At 53.8% G+C, this 18,625-nt stretch overlaps 7 protein-coding genes across 7 annotated transcripts; 6 read left to right on the forward strand and 1 right to left on the reverse strand.

Moving 5' to 3' along the window:
* The first annotated feature begins 1,691 nt into the window (after positions 1-1,691).
* M421DRAFT_414984 (uncharacterized protein) lies at positions 1,692-4,060 on the forward strand. The gene is made up of 6 exons (XM_033590526.1): positions 1,692-1,996; positions 2,043-2,222; positions 2,272-2,543; positions 2,594-2,756; positions 2,803-2,933; positions 2,988-4,060. The coding sequence occupies exons 1-6, from the start codon at positions 1,976-1,978 to the stop codon at positions 3,658-3,660; spliced, it is 1,440 nt and encodes a 479-aa protein (XP_033454184.1). The 5' UTR covers positions 1,692-1,975; the 3' UTR covers positions 3,661-4,060.
* Positions 3,744-4,125, forward strand: M421DRAFT_108703 (uncharacterized protein). Its single transcript, XM_033587172.1, has one exon. The coding sequence runs from the start codon at positions 3,827-3,829 to the stop codon at positions 4,052-4,054; it is 228 nt and encodes a 75-aa protein (XP_033454185.1). The 5' UTR covers positions 3,744-3,826; the 3' UTR covers positions 4,055-4,125.
* A 373-nt stretch (positions 4,126-4,498) lies between these two features.
* On the reverse strand, positions 4,499-11,138 carry M421DRAFT_50129 (uncharacterized protein; the record flags this gene model as incomplete). The annotated part of the gene is made up of 3 exons (XM_033594799.1): positions 4,499-6,195; positions 6,247-7,865; positions 7,918-11,138. The coding sequence occupies 3 exons, from the start codon at positions 11,136-11,138 to the stop codon at positions 4,499-4,501; spliced, it is 6,537 nt and encodes a 2,178-aa protein (XP_033454186.1).
* A 295-nt stretch (positions 11,139-11,433) lies between these two features.
* M421DRAFT_414986 (dihydroxy-acid and 6-phosphogluconate dehydratase) lies at positions 11,434-13,838 on the forward strand. The gene is made up of 3 exons (XM_033590527.1): positions 11,434-11,984; positions 12,038-12,249; positions 12,301-13,838. Exons 1-3 carry the CDS (start codon positions 11,765-11,767, stop codon positions 13,504-13,506), a joined length of 1,638 nt encoding a protein of 545 aa, XP_033454187.1. The 5' UTR covers positions 11,434-11,764; the 3' UTR covers positions 13,507-13,838.
* M421DRAFT_108760 (calcium-dependent phosphotriesterase) lies at positions 13,588-15,164 on the forward strand. The gene is made up of 3 exons (XM_033587173.1): positions 13,588-13,716; positions 13,764-13,997; positions 14,048-15,164. Exons 1-3 carry the CDS (start codon positions 13,669-13,671, stop codon positions 14,951-14,953), a joined length of 1,188 nt encoding a protein of 395 aa, XP_033454188.1. The 5' UTR covers positions 13,588-13,668; the 3' UTR covers positions 14,954-15,164.
* A 125-nt stretch (positions 15,165-15,289) lies between these two features.
* M421DRAFT_414989 (uncharacterized protein) lies at positions 15,290-17,225 on the forward strand. The gene has a single exon (XM_033590528.1). The coding sequence runs from the start codon at positions 15,516-15,518 to the stop codon at positions 17,133-17,135; it is 1,620 nt and encodes a 539-aa protein (XP_033454189.1). The 5' UTR covers positions 15,290-15,515; the 3' UTR covers positions 17,136-17,225.
* A 50-nt stretch (positions 17,226-17,275) lies between these two features.
* Positions 17,276-18,466, forward strand: M421DRAFT_414990 (uncharacterized protein). The gene has a single exon (XM_033590529.1). It carries the CDS (start codon positions 17,469-17,471, stop codon positions 18,414-18,416), a length of 948 nt encoding a protein of 315 aa, XP_033454190.1. The 5' UTR covers positions 17,276-17,468; the 3' UTR covers positions 18,417-18,466.
* Positions 18,467-18,625: the final 159 nt, after the last annotated feature.

Raw genomic sequence — 18,625 nt, forward strand, 5'->3', positions numbered from 1 at the left:
TGATGTTGTCTCGTGTTTAGGACAGATACCCTTAAGACGCGTCCGCAGTGTTGATTCTGGAACATCGTAGGCTGCAGCAAGGCAACGTTTAGATTGATAAGGATTATTTTGAAAAGAAGCAATAGCAAGGCTTAACCTGCCTTCTTTTGAACTTTGTACGGGTAGTTGATGTGGTGTCATAGTTGATGAGATAAGACGCGTTGAGCGCGTTTTGGTGGGGTGCGCAGGATACTGATATGCGCAGCTTACTGATAGAACACGTTACCCCAAGGAGCAACTGTAAGCGAGGGTCACCCTTAAAGATCGGTGTTGGAGTCGATGCCGAGACAAGACTCTGGTCGGTCGTCTATGTTGCGCTTGCAACGGGCTCTTACGGTTCAGTACAAACCCTGCAGATAGACGAATATCTCCCCTCAAGTGATGAGTGGAGTCGTCATCAAGCTCTCGACTTCCGGATACCTAGATCCGGACATCCGCGGGGATGACGATTCATGCAGCATGGATTGCATGCAGTAGCGGTACCAACTTAACCATGATGCGATTGAGCACAAGATCAAGATGGGCCCCTTCGTAGAACTGATCTGGATAGTTTAAAGCGTGCCGCAGTACGGCAGTTGGCACTGGTGAGGCGTTCACTAGGTACTTGATCGATACGCGGCAGATGATGCGCTCGGTTGCTCTTGCGGTGAGCTGGCTGGCTGCGGGTGTTTCAGGTACCCGTCCCATACCTAACTTAGACCGGGAACCGCTGGCAGGCGCAAATGAAGCCTCGCCGGAGGAACACGGAGGACTGCTCCTGAAGAGCGTAATTGAGAAGCACTTTCGTAAGGAAACACATCGTTGCATATCTTTGAGGCTGTCGAGGCCTTGTCGAGATTGCCTGGATTTGTATTGAGATCATCGCTGTTCCTGATGGTAGATTGTGAAGAAAGCCCTTTTGCACGCCGGAGGCAGAGCCGCGACGACGTCCAATTATAAATCAGCGTTTGCCGCAAGATGCAGCATAGCCGACTGGTCTGCCGATTTGTGGTTCGATGAAGCATTGGTGCTCATTACCCAGTGACTCGATCGGCGAGCTTTCTGCGCTAGGCAAATTCGATGCAACGCCATTACATCGGATCTCGGAGCTCGACAATGGCTTGAGTGCCTCCGTCACTATGCGCCTTGAGGGCTGTGATGGGTCTCGCAGCATGTTGTGTCCGACGATGCAGCTGTCGTAGAACCCAGCCACACGCATACCTGTTCGAAATGCCTTTGGGATAGCCAACTGGACGAAGGTGTGCTTGTAACGACCCGTCTCTCGGCATACTTGTACGACTAGCGCGGGAACATCGGTACTTGGTAGAAGGTAGTGCTCAGCAAGGGACCGCCGGTACTCACCCTTGGTTGACCGGCCCAGATGCAAGCTAACAGCGGAAGGGTGACTTCCGTCCACTAGAGATTGGATCGTTTCTCCCGCCCTGAGGCTGGCAGGTTTGTCAGCTGCGAATCGCTACGCTGAGTTGTGTCGGGATCCGACCCTGGCCGTCCAGCAACTCCTTGTGGTTGAGTACATGCAGCTATTAAATTTCACTTCTGCAGCGTCACCGCACGTGGCATCACACGGGTCTGTCGGTCATGCTGCAGCATTCCCCGCTAGATGCAAGAACTGTCAGGATTCTCGTCTTTACGAGTGGCCTGTTTGGTTAGTACTGCCATCGGACCCGGTGATGTGCTACCAGCATGCCAGCCAATGTGGCACCAACTCGTAACGCATGCCAGAAACTTTATTGGGCAGGACTGAGGATGAGCACTTCTCAGGAAGCCCCGCAAATACCAAACATGTCGTGGAGGCTTGCGATCTAGCGCCGGAAATTTATCACTTCCATATCCTTCCTCATCTCGTGGAAATCCTCCGATCCTGCAGCCGCCGACTCCTTTGCTTTTGCATGTAGTTGCTTCGATTTGGGGCAGGGTATTCATTCTCAACGGCAGGATGCAATTGCCTCCCATCGACGTAAGTAGTCGTTGTCGGATCACGAAGTAAGCTCACCATCAGCTAGGTGATCCTCTCCTGGCCCAAGCCTAACTATGCCAACCCACACACACGAGGCGATGCGCTACTCATCATCAACTCCATACTCATCGCGCTGGCAGTGATAGTGGTAGGGTTGCGCATGTATACGCGCTTGATTATCAAGAGGTGGTTTGGTCTCGATGACGTCTTCACTCTACTTGCTCTGGTAGAAAATCCTTGTTAGCTATGTTACCTACACCTCTAACCATATACAGATGTTTGCCGTTGGCTTGACCACTGTCGTCCTTTTGGCAAACCAGCGATACGGCTGGGACAGGCATGTCTACGACATACCACTCAACAAACTAGAACCGACGTTGAAGGTCGCAATGGCTGCCAAAGTAGTGTTCACTGGAGCAGCAACATTCACAAGGTTGTCTCTTCATTGCTTCTATTACCGATTGGTCGCCGACACAGGAAGATCATGGTTCAGATGGTGTGTTCATCTCAACGTTGCCTACACTATGGGGATATTTCTATCGTTTCCGTAAGGCTACACCTTGTTGGCTACCTGAGACATTGACTTACAATTGATAGGTTCATTGCAATCTTCCTATGTACTCCGGTCTCAGATTACTGGTTAATTGGCTCACCGCCCAGTAGTTGTTTGAATGAGGGCACTGCGACACTCATCTGCGGTATCATCAATTGTGTCGCCGACTTCGCAACCACAGTGACCCCGATTCCACTTATATTAGGTGTAAGCAATTCTGTGAATCATCGTGCACATTGCTCACCTACAACAGCTCCATATGCCACATCGTCAACGTCTCGCTGTAGCAGGTCTCTTCGCTATGGGTATCATCGTCACCATTGCCGGTATCGTCCGTACATGGTACATCTACAAGTCACTCTTCACGACTTATGACAATACATGGTAAGTTTGGTTGCCAATAGGGGGTTAGGGTAACAAAGATTGACGACGGAGCAGGTACGCGTACCCTCTCTGGATCGCCGCAGCAGTAGAAATCGACCTCGGCGTGATCTGCGCCTCAGCCCCTGTTCTCAGGCCCCTCCTCTCGAAAATCCCCTTCAGTCTCTCTGGCACCTTCTCAGGTGGTATATCATTGAAGAAGAAGTCTGTTGGGGCCGGGTCTGGCTCGAAGAGATCCAAGCTGTCAACTACGGCCGCGGAAACCCCCCCAATCAACCCAAGTACAACAAACCTCTCCTCAAAACGCCGCTCGGAAGCAATCTGTGCCGTCCCCGACCTCGATGCCGATCAGGGCCGCAGCTACGAGCTGAAAAATTGGGATGAAGAGCGCACGATATCCAGCCCCGAGCCTCAAGATCAGACACACAGGAGTGCGAGTCGAGATGCCATGCTACGGACCGAGAGCAACGAGGAGAGCTCCAAAGGCGGCGGTCTCACAAAAATGTGGCAGAAGATGAAGTCGCGATGGCCAGACTCGGAGGAAGGCTCCAACGAGGACATGACCATCACAAGGACGAGCGAAGTCGAGCTCTCAAACGAGCCTGCTAGTGTCTACGGGACGAAGCGCAGTAGTTGGCATAAAGATGCCTCCAGGTCACACCGCGCGGTGAAGGAGCACAAATTGCCCTCTCTGCCACAGGCCCACGAGAACGAAATAAGCTTCTCCTGATCCGCGACCGTAATATCCTTTTTCTCGTATAGCGTGCAAGCGGGCACGATTCATGATTTGCATTTTTGGCGTTGGGTCAGACTATCTGTCTGGACGGTGCGCTTCTGCCGCCCAGGAACGCGCATGATACCACTTGTTTAGATGAAGTCACAGGCACTGTCGGTCTATGTTGGTCGCTAGACCGAGACGTTTCCGGCTGGACTGTGAATGGATATATAGAAGAAGACTTGCAAACAAGGCACACCGACATACTGCTCAAGCACACAGCTCAACTTCACTGCTCGTGTTTTTGTGCTTAGGAACCCTACTTTGTGATAAATGTCGATTGGAGCAACGGCTTCCGTTTCCTCCTTCTCGGCTCTTTTATTTTGTACATCGCGAGCATCACTGCTAGCCCAGATATAGCTTTAAATGGAGCCCGGCTCATCGAAGTGTCTTAGGACTCGTCGTCTAGTCGTAGGTCACCCACAATCGCCTGATGGGAATAACCTACCTTCGGGCCGGGAGATACTCAGACCATGTGCCAGCTCTTGATTTGCTATGCCACCTTGCGTGCGAGAAGAATCAATTCGATTCAGATCGAATCAATTCTTTGGCTGACTTAGTCAAGGAGCTATCTGACGAAGCTGCATAACTGTGAGGGAAATAAAACGTTCTTGGTGAAGACCGGCAGATGAAGCGACAGTCACGCAAGGAAGCACTCACAAGATGGCACACGGAAAGAAGGAACAAAGCCAAACGTCAGGGACAGCGGTCTCGTCAGGCGAATCGATGCATATGCGCTCCTCCTTCTGAGCTGTCTCTGTATTCAGATCCTCACTCTACCCACACCCCCCTTCTACTCCAGATAACAAGGAATCCCATAAACCACCGCCGCCGCCCCGTTCAGATACTTGAGATAACAAGCTTGTCGCGCATCCCTGACCGCCTCGTCCAGCCCCACACCACGTATATACTCGCCCTTCCTCACGCCCTCGGCGGCAATATCCTGCTTCTTCGCCTTCGCCTTCCCCTTCCTCGGCGTCTTACCCGGCTTAGTCTCGGGATGCTCGTCCTCAGGCCACAGCCCCCACAGCTCACCACACCGTACAGCAAACCGATCACAATCTTTGTCCGTGACATCCCACAGCATTCCCACGACCGCGGGCGCGCCGGCCGTGAGGTAGGATTGCAGCATACCACTTGGTTCATAGATGCCGTTCTCTGTGAGGTGCACAGAGGAGCAACCGAAGAGGAAACTGGTCGCACACCCCGGCTTCGCAGACCCGGCATCTTGCTTACCGGGATACAATTTGCGCACGCTTTTCTGACGCACGAATTGCGCGCCGCTGCCGTGGCCTAAGTATAGCAGTAAGTCGCGGGTGCCGAGGGCAGTGGAGAACTCAGCTTCGCTAGGGGCGCGCGAGGAGATGTGTGTCCACTCTCCGCGCAGGGAGGCGATGACAGGTTGCAGGGTTTTGGAGGTGTTTTCCAGATCGCCGCCGGGATTGAGGATGGTGGTGCCGCCGTTGGCTGCGGCAATGTAGTGGCCTGGTGCGGCGCCGTCTGCGCTTGAGGGGCGGAGTGTGAGGAGGCGCTCACGGAGCGCGGCGAGTGAGGGGAGGCGCGAGATCGAGAGCTTTGAGAGGCAAGGTAGAGACTCCCACGGGAAGCCATGGAGATTATTGTCCAGAATCAGGATAGTGTGCGGCGTGAATGGCGATGGTATGCGGGCGGCGCTGTGGTATGCTTTCAGAGCATCCTGCGTTTCGATCACCATGGCGTCGAAGTCGATCTCATCGTATGCGTTCGCTTCTCCGTTGAACTGCAATATGTCGACAATGAAGTAGATGAGGTCTGTCAAGGCCTCGTCGAGGTCAAGTTCTTCGCTTGTGAGGTCTCCAAGCCCAATGAAGAGTTCCAGAACTCTGGCATCCAGGACAGGCCGTTTGGGTTGCGTCTTCATGCTGCGTGAGGGCAGGTGCCGGTTCAGCACATCTTCGAATGCCTTCCGAAACTTAGCAAGGAGTGCGGGCTGTCGCACATGCTGAGAAAAAATGCCTTTGAAGCCACCAAGCCAGATGTTCTCCATGTTCACAAGCAGCTCGTGGAGGCGTGTGTCAAGAGCCTCACGTTCGTCCCACCATTGCTGACGAGCTTCTCTTGAAGTCAAATTCTTCGTCCCGCGAGTACTAAAATCGCTAAGCTCGATAATCTCCTCGAAGTCTCGCTTGCCATCCTCGAACGTGAATTCGTCTTCATCGAGATCGCGCGAGACATGACGGGCGAGTGGCAAGCGAAGGACGAAAGGAGCAACGCCAGCTTCAAAACGTGTGACGTAGAGCTCGTCACGAGCTTCGTTCAGACCAAGCGATATGGCGCTCCAAGACTCTGGAATACTATCGATGTACTCCTGCTGGAAATCAGACGCAGACGTGAGACTGAAGTCGGACGCTTCGAGCAGCGGCCAGCTCAAGCATTCTTCGCGCGATAACTGCTCTTTCTCAGACTCTACAAATTCTTGTGCGAGTCGCATGGCGTTGATTTTCGGAATCTCTACATTCTATTAGAAGATTTCTCGTAGCATTCTGCTGTTGCGGCACTTACCACTGGTGTACGCAGCGTACAGCGGATGCACAGAGCCACGTGCTTCAGAAACAGCTGATAGCAGAACTGTAATATGGCCAAGTGCGCTTGAGACCTGCCGGAACAAGTGGTTTGAGCCGTGCGTAGCGGTCAAAGCGTGAACCTGGAGCAGGTGTTCACGAGCCTGACGCAGTGTATCAGTGAAGTCGATCCTTGCAACCGCTTCTGCTTTCTTGGTACGGCTACCCTTAGCTTTTGTGGGAGCTGTAGGCGCACCTCTCTTCACAAGCACGCCTTCGGACATCCTTCTGTCTTTCGTGCCAATAGCAGGAAAGGCAATCGTAGATTCGGGCAGTGTGTTGAAAGCAAAGTCCGCAGCGATTTGCTGGGCACTCTCTGCAAGCATGAGCTTGAACTTCGCCCAGGTGTGCTGGACGTCACGATCGGCGCCAACTTGGAGCTCTTGCACTCGTTCGATCAAAGCCGTTGCTGCTACCAAGTTCTCTTGTGATAAGTTCGCAAGAGCGCCTCGATGGAACGTCTCTGCCTGGAGAGCGCGCAGTGTCGTGCATTGATCTGAAGTGCTCACTGTCTCCGTGCTCAGAGCGGCGATCATGCTCTTGTGTCGGCTTTTCGGAGTAACCTTTGATGTGCTTGCCGCACTCACAGCACTTGCTGCGCCAGCTCGCGAACGGACACCGGTAGCAGATCGAGCACCTGAACGTGATGTTGATCTGGAGGGCGGCTTTGCTGCGGGCTTTTGTACTTTGGTGAGTGATGGTGCTTTAGTGGGCTTAGCTTTGGTGGAATCGAGGCTCATTCCAGCTATCTGCGAAGCAAGAGAATCGAGATCTGGATGTATAGCACCGAGGGATCTGATGTAGGGTGGACTAGTAAGATCGTCCAGAAGCTGTTCTAGTACACCATAGGATGCAATCTCTTCGTCGAAATCTCCTGTGCCATGATGTACTCTCGCAATGGCTGAGTGATACGCTGCAACGGAGAGAGTCTTGCGGTCGGAAGGATGCTCAAGAGCTTTGAGCAGTGGTCCAGCTTTGTCGGGTCTGCCGCTTTGTGCCCAGCATGCCGCCTGCCAGCTTGCGTTATCGGTCATGAGAGTTGGCGAGCGTGTCGCCAATGCGACCTTCTCTGCCTGCTCTGCCACGTATATTGCCTCTTGCAATAGTCCCTGGTTTGCGAAGACCTGTGAGTGTTGCATAAGTCCGCGGTATAGCGAAGGAACCATGAACCAGAAGTCTGCGCCCCCGAGGACTTCGTGAGTGTTCGAAGATACTATAGGTGTGCCCTTGTCGTCACGCATGGATGCCAGCAGATCAGTAGCTGCTCTACTTGGGCCATCTAGGATCGATGTGTCGCTCTCAGCAAGTGTCTTCTGTGCATTAATTTTGGACTCGAGTGCAGCCCACATACGGCGGTTGAGCGTGACACTCTGCTTTGCGTATCTTGCAGCTTCCTTGTGGGCTCCTTTGGAAGCAGCGAGTAGGGAATATACATAACAGGCATTTGCCAGAACGCTGTTGTAGCGTAAACGTTGTGATATAGTGGCAGAGGATGTCGACAAGTCCATGAAAGCAGCATCATTGCGTGCGATAGACTCGGCCGTAGCCAGAGTGGTAGCACTATCAGAGTCAGGTTATCGGTTCTCTTCTTGTAGTGAGCACAATATCGTACCATTTTTCAGTGTTGCCGATGCGGAAGAGGTACTCCGCGTAGGCCGTGTACCACTTTAGCTTGGCTTCCGTTAATGCTGTCTGGCGAACAACAAGGAGCTCTGCTTTCGCCAGTGACAGACCAGCCTGACCAGTATAGCCGAGTCGTAGGAATTGCAAAGAGAGTGCCGAAAGACTGCAGACAAGTTCCGAAGCATCTGTGTCGTTCTGTAGCTCGAAGATCGTCACCAAGAGGTGCAAAACAGGCAACGCGAGATACTCCTCGCCTTTGGCGTTGAGATAATCAACACACGCTCGAATGTCGTGGATCCAGCTGTCGGTATCGCCAATGCGTTCGACCAAAGCACTCCAACATGGAGCAGATTTCGCGAGGAACTCCCAGGTCGCAAAGCATTGTCGCAGTGCCTCGGTTGGTGGAGAAGTCTGTTGCATCGCCAGCTTGAAGCTACAGAGAGCGCTCAAATGCTCCTTGAGCTTAGATAAGCCTCTATCCTCGGAGAAGTCCACTGTGGCAAGATTGTCTGGCGAGGTTTCTGATGGTAGTAGGCTGTGCGACACAGTATGTGGGTGATCTTGCGAAAGCTGAAGAAACAGGTTGATGCATCTTAGACGCCGTATAGGGTATCTCTCGAGGGTGTATATGTCGAGAAGGTGATCAGTGAGTGTCTTGATGGAGTGATTGAGGTTCATATCCCATTGCCTATTTCTGGAGAGGGTCTTGGAATACAGTATCAGTTGCCATTCCAAGATTGCGCCCCGGACATCAGGCTGTAAATATGCGTCATCGTGGTATGCGAGATCGCTGGCGCGCTTAACGCCGTGAAGAAGGTACGAACGATGGAGAGCTTTCAACAGCCTGCCGATAGTACTGAACTTACCGTCTCCTTCAAACAGTGTCTGAAGCGAGTACTGTGCGAAGTACTTTGTGAGCGCTTGGTCGTTAAGGTAGATGTGGTATCCGATGCACTGTCCAAAAGCCTTGCGTGACTCCTCGGGTTTCTGGAGATTATCCAAAGTTTCACCAAGACGCTCAAGCTTCATGGCTAGATGACCCGCCTCCTGCTGGGCCTCTGAGCCCTCTGATACAAGGTCAATTGAACGCCGCATAGCCACCAAAAGGAGACCTGGATCGATGGCCGCAGCATTCCGTAGTTGCAGATATGTGTTCCAGTATGAGTTGGACAGTTTGACAAGGCACGACGAGACCACATCTCCAGCTTGCAGATCAGTCACCACTCCACCTTCGGACTCCTCGCCGAGCCTCCGAAGTATGTAACAACAGTCTTGAAGAATGATGTCCAGTTCCGACCAGAGCTCTGGACTGCTCGTTGACCGCTTACAACATGTGAGGACTGATTCGACAATGCTCTTCGTGCACTTCCAAGCCATATTGATACGATCTTCATGCCGACGTTGTGGATCTGAATCTGACTCTGTCACGCTCCTTCGTCCTATGAATCTCGCGGAGAAGTGTACGCTTGCGGCAATCATCGAGATAGCACGAGCCTGTGTTGCCAAATCTTCCGAGCTGAGAGATCTGGTAGACAAGCCTGCTGCTAGCGAGCGTGTTGCGGCTCGCCTCAGTGCGTTAGCCTCCATGAATAGCGAATCGAGGTCTGTGGAGGATCCACCCAGACTGCCCTGCAATGCCTTCAGAGCCATACTGATAGCTTCCTCGAGCCCGGGCTTGTCTGCACCTTTATTCGCAGCTTCCAACGAGACAGTTGCAATGCGAAGTAATCGACATGCTTGTTTCGCTGCAGAGCTCGTGATCGATGCACTGGCTTCGGGAGTATCAAGCCATCGTAAGGCCTCATCAGATAGGCCCGCAGCCTGTGCAAGAGTGCAGAGTGTTTTGGTGATCAGCGCGAAAGAGCTAGCGGCGCCAGATGTCAGATTATGCTGGCCCAGAAGCTCTGTGCTCAACGACTTTGACAAACTGTACTTGTCCGCGGGTGATTGCTTTGACCGCCGAGCGTAAGCGACCAAGCACTTTGTGAAGGGCTCAACAAGCTCACGTTCCTCATTGGTTTTGTGCTTAGCCAACGCCCACCACCTCTTCCGTACTGTGAAGGCGAGGTGCTGCAGTCGAAGGACGGTCTCGGGCGAAGGCTGGAAGGGAGCCCCATCTTCTAGGGCCGAGATGCTCGGACACAGTGCAAGGACAGTCTGGGCAAGAGACTCGAGTTGTCGTGCTGCTTTCGCTGCGCCGGTCGATGTGGTCGCCAGCTGCTGAAGGAGGTTCGCAGGGGATGAGTCGTTGGATAGTTGCAGATAATCCCAAGAAGATTCGATGGTGGAAGCCTTCTTCAGTCTCGCCATAACGCGCAGTGTATAGGTCTGAAGGTTGGCAACGATTGGAAGGGCAGGATTCGTCGGTTCGATGTGTCCAAAGCGCAAAAGCGCCGCAAGGCTCTCCTTCTCCACTGCAGCATCGTGCTGCACTCCACTCTTCTTGACAGCTACACTGGGATTCTTGACTTCTGCATGACCTAGGAAGACTTCCAACCTCCTCTTCAGAAGCCTGATCTCCTTGACCGCTAGATTGTCCAATCCAAGCGCTACGAGCTTTCCGACAAGAGCCACTACTCCGCTCTCCACCTGCAGCTCTGCTCCATCTTTACCCAGGACCTTCTTGGCTTCTGCTGTACCCAAGTATGCAAATGCCGTTCTGGCACACTCTGCGGTCGCTACCAAGCCCACATCTTGTCCTGGCGCGGACGAGGCGGCAGATGAAGGTCGTGTTGACGCCGGAGTGCGTTTGGCTGTGTTCGTTGTCTGCGATACGGATCGTTCCTTCAGAGCCTTCTGGGTGGCAGTGGGCGGTTGTGCAGCTTTGCGCGTTGAGCTGTCGGCGGGTGCGGGTCTGGACGAGGTTCGCGAGGGCGGGGTGGACGGCCGATTCTTCAGCGCGTCGGCGAGCGTCTTCAGAGACAAATTTGCGATCTCGGTGGCCAGGATGTACTTCTCTCTCGGTGCAAGTACCGTGAGCTCTGCCTTGGGCGCCTCTTTGCTTGTGGCAGACTTCGCTGCATTCGCCTTCCTCCTCAATGCTCCAGGGACTTTCACCCCCATATTCTCCTTCTGCGCGGGCTCCTCATTTCTGCGGCACAGTAGATCTTGTAGAGTTGTTACGGTCGTGTCTGTGCATGACGTCGTTGCTCGAAGGTCGGTCTTGATGTTTTCGATGCGAGAGCGCGTCGACTCTGTCTGGGCGGCCATTAGTCGTCGAGCTCAGGGGGGGAGGCTCTATTAGGGTAAGCAGCGCTGCCTGCGCGCTTGGAAGTTTACACAAAAGGACAAAAATATATAGACCAAGAAGGTGTAAAGTCGCACAGGCCCAACTGACATGGGACGCGGGCCTGCACAGCGCGCCGAACAAATCGATAACAGCGCGCACACACAGTACTGTATTGAGCCTAGCACTTGCCAAGTTGGTTTTCCGAGCGGCAGGGTCCACGGCGTGCTCTTGTCCGAGGTCGCCGCCCCATCTGCGTCACTACCCCACATCTCAGCACGCGATCCGGCAAGTGGTTATGCTGTCCGTTCACGACGCGCATGTTAGTGATCGAGGACGCCTCTCCCCCATGATTGCTGCCAGTCTTGCACAATGGCAGAAAACAACACCGACTACGATCTGTCACAGCCAATCACATCGACCTCAGGCCTGAGACAGGGTCTCGCAGGATATGGCGATCCTCACTTCTCTCTCTTTCTGCGCAAGGTCTTCATCAAAGCTCTAGGATATGGCGAAGATGCACTTTCGAGGCCAATCATAGGCATCATCAATACCTATAGTGGTTTCAACCCTTGTGCGTCGACTCCCACCCCGATCGAGGAGCGAGCACATGTTGAATCTCAGCATAGGCCATGGCAATACTCCCCAACTCATCGAGGCTGCCAAAAGAGGCGTTCAGTTGGCAGGAGGATTGGCGATTGACTTCCCAACCATCAGTGTTGCTGAAAGCTTCTCGGCACCTACCAGCATGTTTCTGCGTAACCTGATGAGCATGGACACCGAGGAGATGATTCGAGCACAACCTGTGGATGCTTGTATCATGATAGGAGGTGGGACTCTGGTATCTGTTAAGAGATGATCGTGATGCTGACGAATCTCACAGGATGTGACAAGACTGTTCCTGCGCAGATCATGGGTGGCATTTCCGCCAACAAGCCAGTCTTGCCCCTGATCACAGGTCCCATGTCAACTGGTAGCTACCAGGGTAAACGTATAGGTGCTTGCACAGACTGTCGCAATAATTGGGCATCCTTCCGAGCAGGTAATATTGAGATCGAAGAGATTGCTGACATCAACGAAGAGTTGGCGCCGACAGTACGTTAATTTGCTCATTTGCCATTTCCGACAGCAATTGATGTACAACAGGTCGGTACTTGTGGTGTTATGGGGACTGCTAGTACCATGGCATGTCTTGCTGCAGCACTTGGTCTGATGCCTCTCAAAGGCGCAAGTGCACCGGCCGTATCAGCTGCCCGCCTTCGCATAGCAGAGGAGACGGGCCGCAACGCGGTCGCTATGGCAGCAGCCAAAAGGACACCTCAGGTCATCCTGTCCCGCGAGTCGTTCCTAAACGCACTGATTGTACTCCAAGCGATCGGTGGCAGCACGAACGGCATCGTGCACCTACTCGCCATCGTCAACAGACACCCCAAACTAGAAGGAGCAGTAACCCTCAAAGACATCGATGAAGTAGGCCGAACTACACCACTTCTTATAGATCTTAAGCCTAGCGGAGACAACTATATGACCGACTTCCACAACGCGGGTGGCATGCTCGCTTTGCTTCACACTCTACGCCCGCTTCTCCATCTTTCGGCCTTAACGATCAGCGGCCAGACTCTTGGTGAAGTACTGGATGCAACACCATTCAAGCCTTTCGACTATTCGACTTCGATCATTCGGCCCCTCTCTAATCCACTGTCAACATCATCGAGTCTTGTTGTTCTTTACGGCAACTTAGCACCGCAGGGCAGTGTCATGAAGGCTTCAGCTTCTAAAGATCGCTCGCTACTTTCACACTCTGGGCCCGCGGTAGTCTTCCGCAATGCCGCAGATCTTGCGCAACGCATCGACTCGCCAGTCCTTGACGTTACGCCCTCCTCGGTCCTAGTACTGCAGAACATTGGTCCCCTCGGATACCCAGGCATGCCTGAGGCAGGCCTCATCCCAATCCCGCGGAAACTGAGTCGCAAAGGTGTAGTTGATATGCTGCGCGTCAGTGATGGGAGAATGAGCGGTACAGCAGGCGGGACAATAGTATTGCATGTCTCACCCGAGTCTGCTTTGCCGGAGAGTGTGCTTGGAATCGTCCAGGACGGGGATCGGATCACATGCGATGTAGATAAGAGGATTCTAGAACTCAGCGTTGAAGCCGCTGAGATCGAGAGAAGGCTGCGAAGAAGGAGGGAAGTTCTGCTCGGAAGCAATGATACGCCTCCACAGCCTTCCGTGTTGTCTGAGCGTGCCACTAAGAGGGGCTATCGTGGATTGTATGAGCGAACGGTCAATCAGGCACATGAGGGTGCAGACTTTGATTTCCTCACTGCAAGTGGACCAAAGCCTCCAGCTTGATGCATGCTATGCGGCTGCACGTCGGTCTTAGTCAACGTATGTTGTGGCACCCATATGAGTGGGGCCTTCTCCAATCAGAAAGGGTGGTGACGATCTCCGTCACGACCCGCGTCGGCTTACAACACGCATCGAGTTCCTTCTCCCTTCACCAACAACACTCAAATGGGTGATCCATGGCTCATCTTTCAAATGCCTACTTTGAAGCCAATGGTGCGTGTTACGAATACAATATAACAGTCGTGCTGACCTCAATACAGGTCCAAGCACTCATCTTCGCTGCAGTTGCACCATGGCTATACGACCGATATACCGCTTTCTCCCCCATGGTGGTCAGCCGTCCAGGGAGCTTCCAAAATATGCAAACTTTCATCAGCCATGAGGTGAAGTACCGGGATCGTCTAAGGAACTGTGAGGATGTCATCATGGTAGAAAGCCTAAGCGTCGCTTTCCTAAGCTGCGATCCCGGACGTGATCGATGGAACACTGTGATGGTGAGCTACATGTACCAAGATGAACGCTAAGCATGCATTGATAATTACAGGGAACCTTCAGACCGGAGGATCCTTCCATTGATAACGCCGGTATCTATATTTATGACTATGCAACCTCAGGATTGGACGATACGGCCCGCCTCAAACAGCTCACGATCGACGAACCAGATCTGCATCCTCTCGGGCTGGCTTTCGACGCCTCAACATCCACCCTATATGTTGTCAACCACGCACGACAACGAGGTTCACATATCCTAATCCTGCATGTTGACACCTCCGCCTTCACATCAACACTGGTAGCCAGGCTCAAACACCCACTCTTGCACACACCAAACTCCGTTGAAGTCATCGGCAAGTATGAATTATACGTGACCAACGACCACTACATTCGCGCCGCAATATCGCCTCTACTCAGTAAGATCGAAACCTTCTCTGGAGCTCCTGGTGGCACAGTCGTATACATTGACACGCGCTTCCCAGAAAACGCGAAAGTGGTTGCAAGAGTCCCGTTCGCCAATGGCGTCGCTTTTGTAAATTCAACCACTTTGGCGGTGGCATCGAGTTCAAAGTCTGGACTCTACCTGTACAATGTCAAAGAGGACCATAGCCTGAGCTTAAAAGAGGTCGTCAGAACGCCCGCTGCCGTCGACAATCTCTCTGTCGACGACGAAAGCAAAGTGTTGATGGCAGGCCATCCATTCGCGCCTGCACTAATAAAGGTCTCGGAGAGCAGGGCGACATGCAACCCGCATGGCAGCGCGGGAGAGAGGGAAAGCTGTAAGTACACGGCGCCGAGCTGGGTCGCTGAGTGGAGCGCGCAGGATGGCCTTACGGACCTGTACAAAAACAATGGGCAAGGATTCTCCAGCAGCAGCACAGCTGTACGCGACAACAACAGAGGCGTAGGAATCATCAGCGGCCTATACGAGAGCGGCATCCTGATCTTCAAGATATGAGCACCAAAGTATTCGGAACGGCGTCCAGTCGAAATGACCCCATTGCCGCCGCATTGCGTTGAATTTGGTTCCGGGAGCCAATGATGGGAGATGGCCGACGATTTCCTGAGGCATGTGTACATATCGCTAAGGAATAATCGTGATATGCTAGGGCATAGTTACATGAAGTCCAGTCTTTCCGCTCCTCTCACTTGCATCTGCTCGCGATGGCCGAAAGTATGTTTGCGTAAGACTGCTAGCAAAATGCGTGACGCCATTCGGGCCGATGAAGAAGGTGGGGATTCTCATCTTCCTTTAACCTTCTGTGGCTAGACCCTTACCAGTGGAGACGACCTTGTGAAGAACTGTCCGCAAAGCAACCAATCTACTCACAAGGATATTGCGTGCTAGGTTGCACGCTGATCGTAATCGTCCATTTGGCTCCAACTGACAAGCTTCGCCATGCGGTCTTCACGTTGCTTGGACCTTGTGCTGACAGATGCGCCCAGCACACCACTAGGCAAGAATATATGAGAGAGCAGGACGCGCCTTCGCGCTCTAGGACACAATCGAACCCGCCAACATGAGTCTTCCAGAGCTGCCACACGACAAATTGGCGGCCGACGCCCAAAAAGGGCCCTACAACCACGATCACTCTCCGTCATCCCAAGACCGCACGCATTCCCACGATGTCCATGTCAACGAAGACCGCCTGGCTCGCTCGCTCTCAGCGCGACAAGTCCAAATGATCGCCATCGGCGGCACAATCGGCACGGGTCTCTTCCTCGGCACAGGGAAAGCGCTGGCAACCGGCGGCCCAGCCTCGTTACTCATCTGCTACAGCATCGTCGGGGCGATTGTGTACAGCACGATGCTCGCGCTCGGCGAGATGGCGGCCTTTGTTCCCGTTGCAGGAAGCTTTTGCACGTTTGCGGGACGCTACGTGGACGATGCATTTGGCTTTGCGCTGACGTGGAATTACTGGTTTAATGATGCGGTGAGCACGGCGGCGGATCTGGTCGCGCTACAATTGCTGATGCAGTACTGGACGGACGTTTTTCCGTGGTATGCGCTGGGGATCATTGTTTGGGTGCTCATTGTTCTGGCGAATGTGATCAATGTACGAGCATACGGTGAGCTGGAGTATTGGCTTAGTCTGCTGAAGGTGGTTACCATCATCATCTTCATCATCCTCAGTATCGCCGTCAATGCTGGTGGAAACCAAGGGTACGGTTACATAGGAGGGAAATACTGGCTGCAGGGTGATGCTCCATTCGTAGGAGGCATTGGGGGCTTCGCATCTGTCTTCGTGACAGCTTCGTTCGCATACGGAGGCACAGAATCCATCGCCATCACAGCCGGCGAAACGAGGGACCCAGCAAGGACACTCCCGAAAGTAGTCAGGAACGTCTTCTGGCGGATCCTCCTGTTCTACATCCTGTCAGCGCTCATGATCGGTCTGAACATTCCCTACAACTACCCCGGTCTAAGCACAAAGTCGAGTCGCACATCGCCGTTTACTATTGCCTTCCAGATGGCTGGCTCAAAAGCAGCTGGCTCCTTCGTCAACGCAGTCATTCTCACCAGTGTGATCTCCGCCGGAAACCACGCCCTCTACGCCGGCTCGCGACTTCTCTTCACCCTCGGCGCGAACGGCCACGCACCGAAAGTCTTCACACGTCTGACGCGGTACCAGATTCCGTGGGTAGCTGTTCTAACCACCTCGCTCGTCTCCATCGTGCTGTTCAGCCTCTCCTTCGCAGGATCTGGACAAGTGTGGACCTGGCTGCAGAACATCGTCGGCGTGTCAAATCAGCTGAGCTGGGTGTGCATTGGGATTGCCTCGTTACGTTTCCGCGCCGGCTTGAAAGCGCAGGGCAAAGAGCATCTGCTGCCGTTCAAGAACTGGACGTATCCAGTTGGACCGTGGATTTGCATTGTCCTGAATAGCTTCATCATCTTGGTGCAAGGGTGGACGGCATTCAGCCCGAGTTTCGGGGCGGTGGATTTTGTGAGCTTTTATCTCGAGCTGCCGGTTTTCGTTGCGATGATTGTGCTGTGGAAGTTGCTCAAGAAGACCAAGTTCAGGAAGGCGGCTGAGATGGATCTCGAGACGGATGTGTATACCAAGGACGATATGGAGCCAGTACAGAGCGGGTGGAAGGGCACGGGGAAGCGCATCGGCACGTGGTTCTGCTTCTAGAGCAAGAGACACCGCTATAGCCAAATCGCTACTAGTATTGTTTCGAGAGTGTTGAGTCAACTGTCGGCAAATGCATCTCCGTGGCGCGTACTCGTGGAAAGACACTGCGTCCGGATGAATGCACCTCGGTCCTACCCCGAGCCCCACGTTCAAACGCCGACAATGCGTCGGCAACTGACGCCCTCTGAGCTCCTCCCCGCGGCTCGCCCATAAACATTCTCCCCCCCCCTCCCCCAATTCCTCCCAATGCAACGACTCCGGCAAATTTCTGGCCATATTCCTCGCAAAGTGTTTTACACAACCTCACCACCACCACCACCCCAGAAGCCCATCATGCCTAAGTTGCTGTACCCCACGTCCCTCACTCTCGACCCCAAGCTGCTCGAGGGCTACAGCGTAGATCTCGTCCCCTACAATGTGAAAGAGACAATTCCCGAAGAGCACACCGACGCCGAGATCCTGGTCGCGTGGACAAATTCGGCCGCAAACCTCAAGGACGCCGCATCGCGCCTGACAAAGCTGCGCTGGATCCAGTCGCTGGCCGCGGGCCCTAACGACGTGCTAGGCGCAGGCTTCGACCCGTCCAAGATCACCATCACAACCGGCTCGGGCCTGCACGACCACACCGTTGCCGAGCATACGCTGGGGCTGCTGCTCAACGCCGCGCGCCGCTTCTACGAAATGCGCGACAGCCAGCTGCAGGGCAAGTGGCCCGGCCACCTGGGCGGGCCACAGCCCGACCGCCCGGCGGGCAAGTTCACAACGCTGCAGGACGCCAACGTCGTCGTCTGGGGCTTCGGCAACATCGCCAAGTGCCTCACGCCGTGGCTGACAGCGTTGGGCGCCAACGTCAAGGGCGTCGCGAGGTCAAAGGGCGTGCGCAACGGTATCGAGATCTACGCTGAGGACGATCTGAAGGACATCCTGCCCACGACGGACGCGCTCGTCATGATTCTGCCGGGCTCGGATGCGACAAAACACGCGCTCAACGCTGAGAGGCTGAAGCTGCTGCCCAACCACGCGTGGATTGTCAACGTCGGGCGCGGCACGAGTGTGGACGAGGACGCGCTGGCTGATGCTTTGGAGCAGGGCACTATCGGCGGTGCGGCGCTGGACGTCTTCGAGACGGAACCCTACCCCGAGGGTGGCAGGCTGTACAAGACGCCGAACACTATCGTCAGCCCACATGCTGCTGGTGGCAGGCCGCAGAACCCGGAGGATTTGATTGCGTGGAACCTGAGGAAGTTTTTGGCGGGGCAGGAGTTGAAGAATGTTATTTAGATAGAGCGTATCGTAGGTTGTTGGTTGTAATTCAAGAACTATTCGTCCAATTGCGCTCGGAATTTGAACATGGATGCTGCCCGTTAGTGTCACGTATTTTTTGCTCGTGGGTGCGCGGTTGTATGCTTCTGGATTATGAGCAAAGTGAGATGCCTAACAAATGGCGCGTCCGAACATCGTGTAGGTATTACGCATTACCACTCCCGATC

The sequence above is a fragment of the Didymella exigua genome (genome assembly GCF_010094145.1).
Source record: "Didymella exigua CBS 183.55 unplaced genomic scaffold M421scaffold_1, whole genome shotgun sequence".
Classification (NCBI taxonomy): Eukaryota; Fungi; Ascomycota; class Dothideomycetes; order Pleosporales; family Didymellaceae; genus Didymella; species Didymella exigua.

Bases quoted from the DNA above. Each gene is read 5' to 3' on its own strand.
- M421DRAFT_414984 (XM_033590526.1), top strand. From the start codon at position 1,976: ATGCAATTGCCTCCCATCGAC. The intron at 2,757-2,802 runs GTAAGCAATTCT...CACCTACAACAG, and splicing joins CGATTCCACTTATATTAGGT to CTCCATATGCCACATCGTCA. The intron at 2,934-2,987 runs GTAAGTTTGGTT...ACGACGGAGCAG, and splicing joins ACGACTTATGACAATACATG to GTACGCGTACCCTCTCTGGA.
- M421DRAFT_108703 (XM_033587172.1), top strand. From the start codon at position 3,827: ATGTTGGTCGCTAGACCGAGACGTTTCCGGCTGGACTGTGAATGGATA.
- M421DRAFT_414986 (XM_033590527.1), top strand. From the start codon at position 11,765: ATGTTGAATCTCAGCATAGGCCATGGCAATACTCCCCAACTCATCGAG. The intron at 11,985-12,037 runs GTGGGACTCTGG...CGAATCTCACAG, and splicing joins TGCTTGTATCATGATAGGAG to GATGTGACAAGACTGTTCCT. The intron at 12,250-12,300 runs GTACGTTAATTT...GATGTACAACAG, and splicing joins ACGAAGAGTTGGCGCCGACA to GTCGGTACTTGTGGTGTTAT.
- M421DRAFT_108760 (XM_033587173.1), top strand. From the start codon at position 13,669: ATGGGTGATCCATGGCTCATCTTTCAAATGCCTACTTTGAAGCCAATG. The intron at 13,717-13,763 runs GTGCGTGTTACG...ACCTCAATACAG, and splicing joins TGCCTACTTTGAAGCCAATG to GTCCAAGCACTCATCTTCGC. The intron at 13,998-14,047 runs GTGAGCTACATG...TGATAATTACAG, and splicing joins ATCGATGGAACACTGTGATG to GGAACCTTCAGACCGGAGGA.
- M421DRAFT_414989 (XM_033590528.1), top strand. From the start codon at position 15,516: ATGAGTCTTCCAGAGCTGCCACACGACAAATTGGCGGCCGACGCCCAA.
- M421DRAFT_414990 (XM_033590529.1), top strand. From the start codon at position 17,469: ATGCCTAAGTTGCTGTACCCCACGTCCCTCACTCTCGACCCCAAGCTG.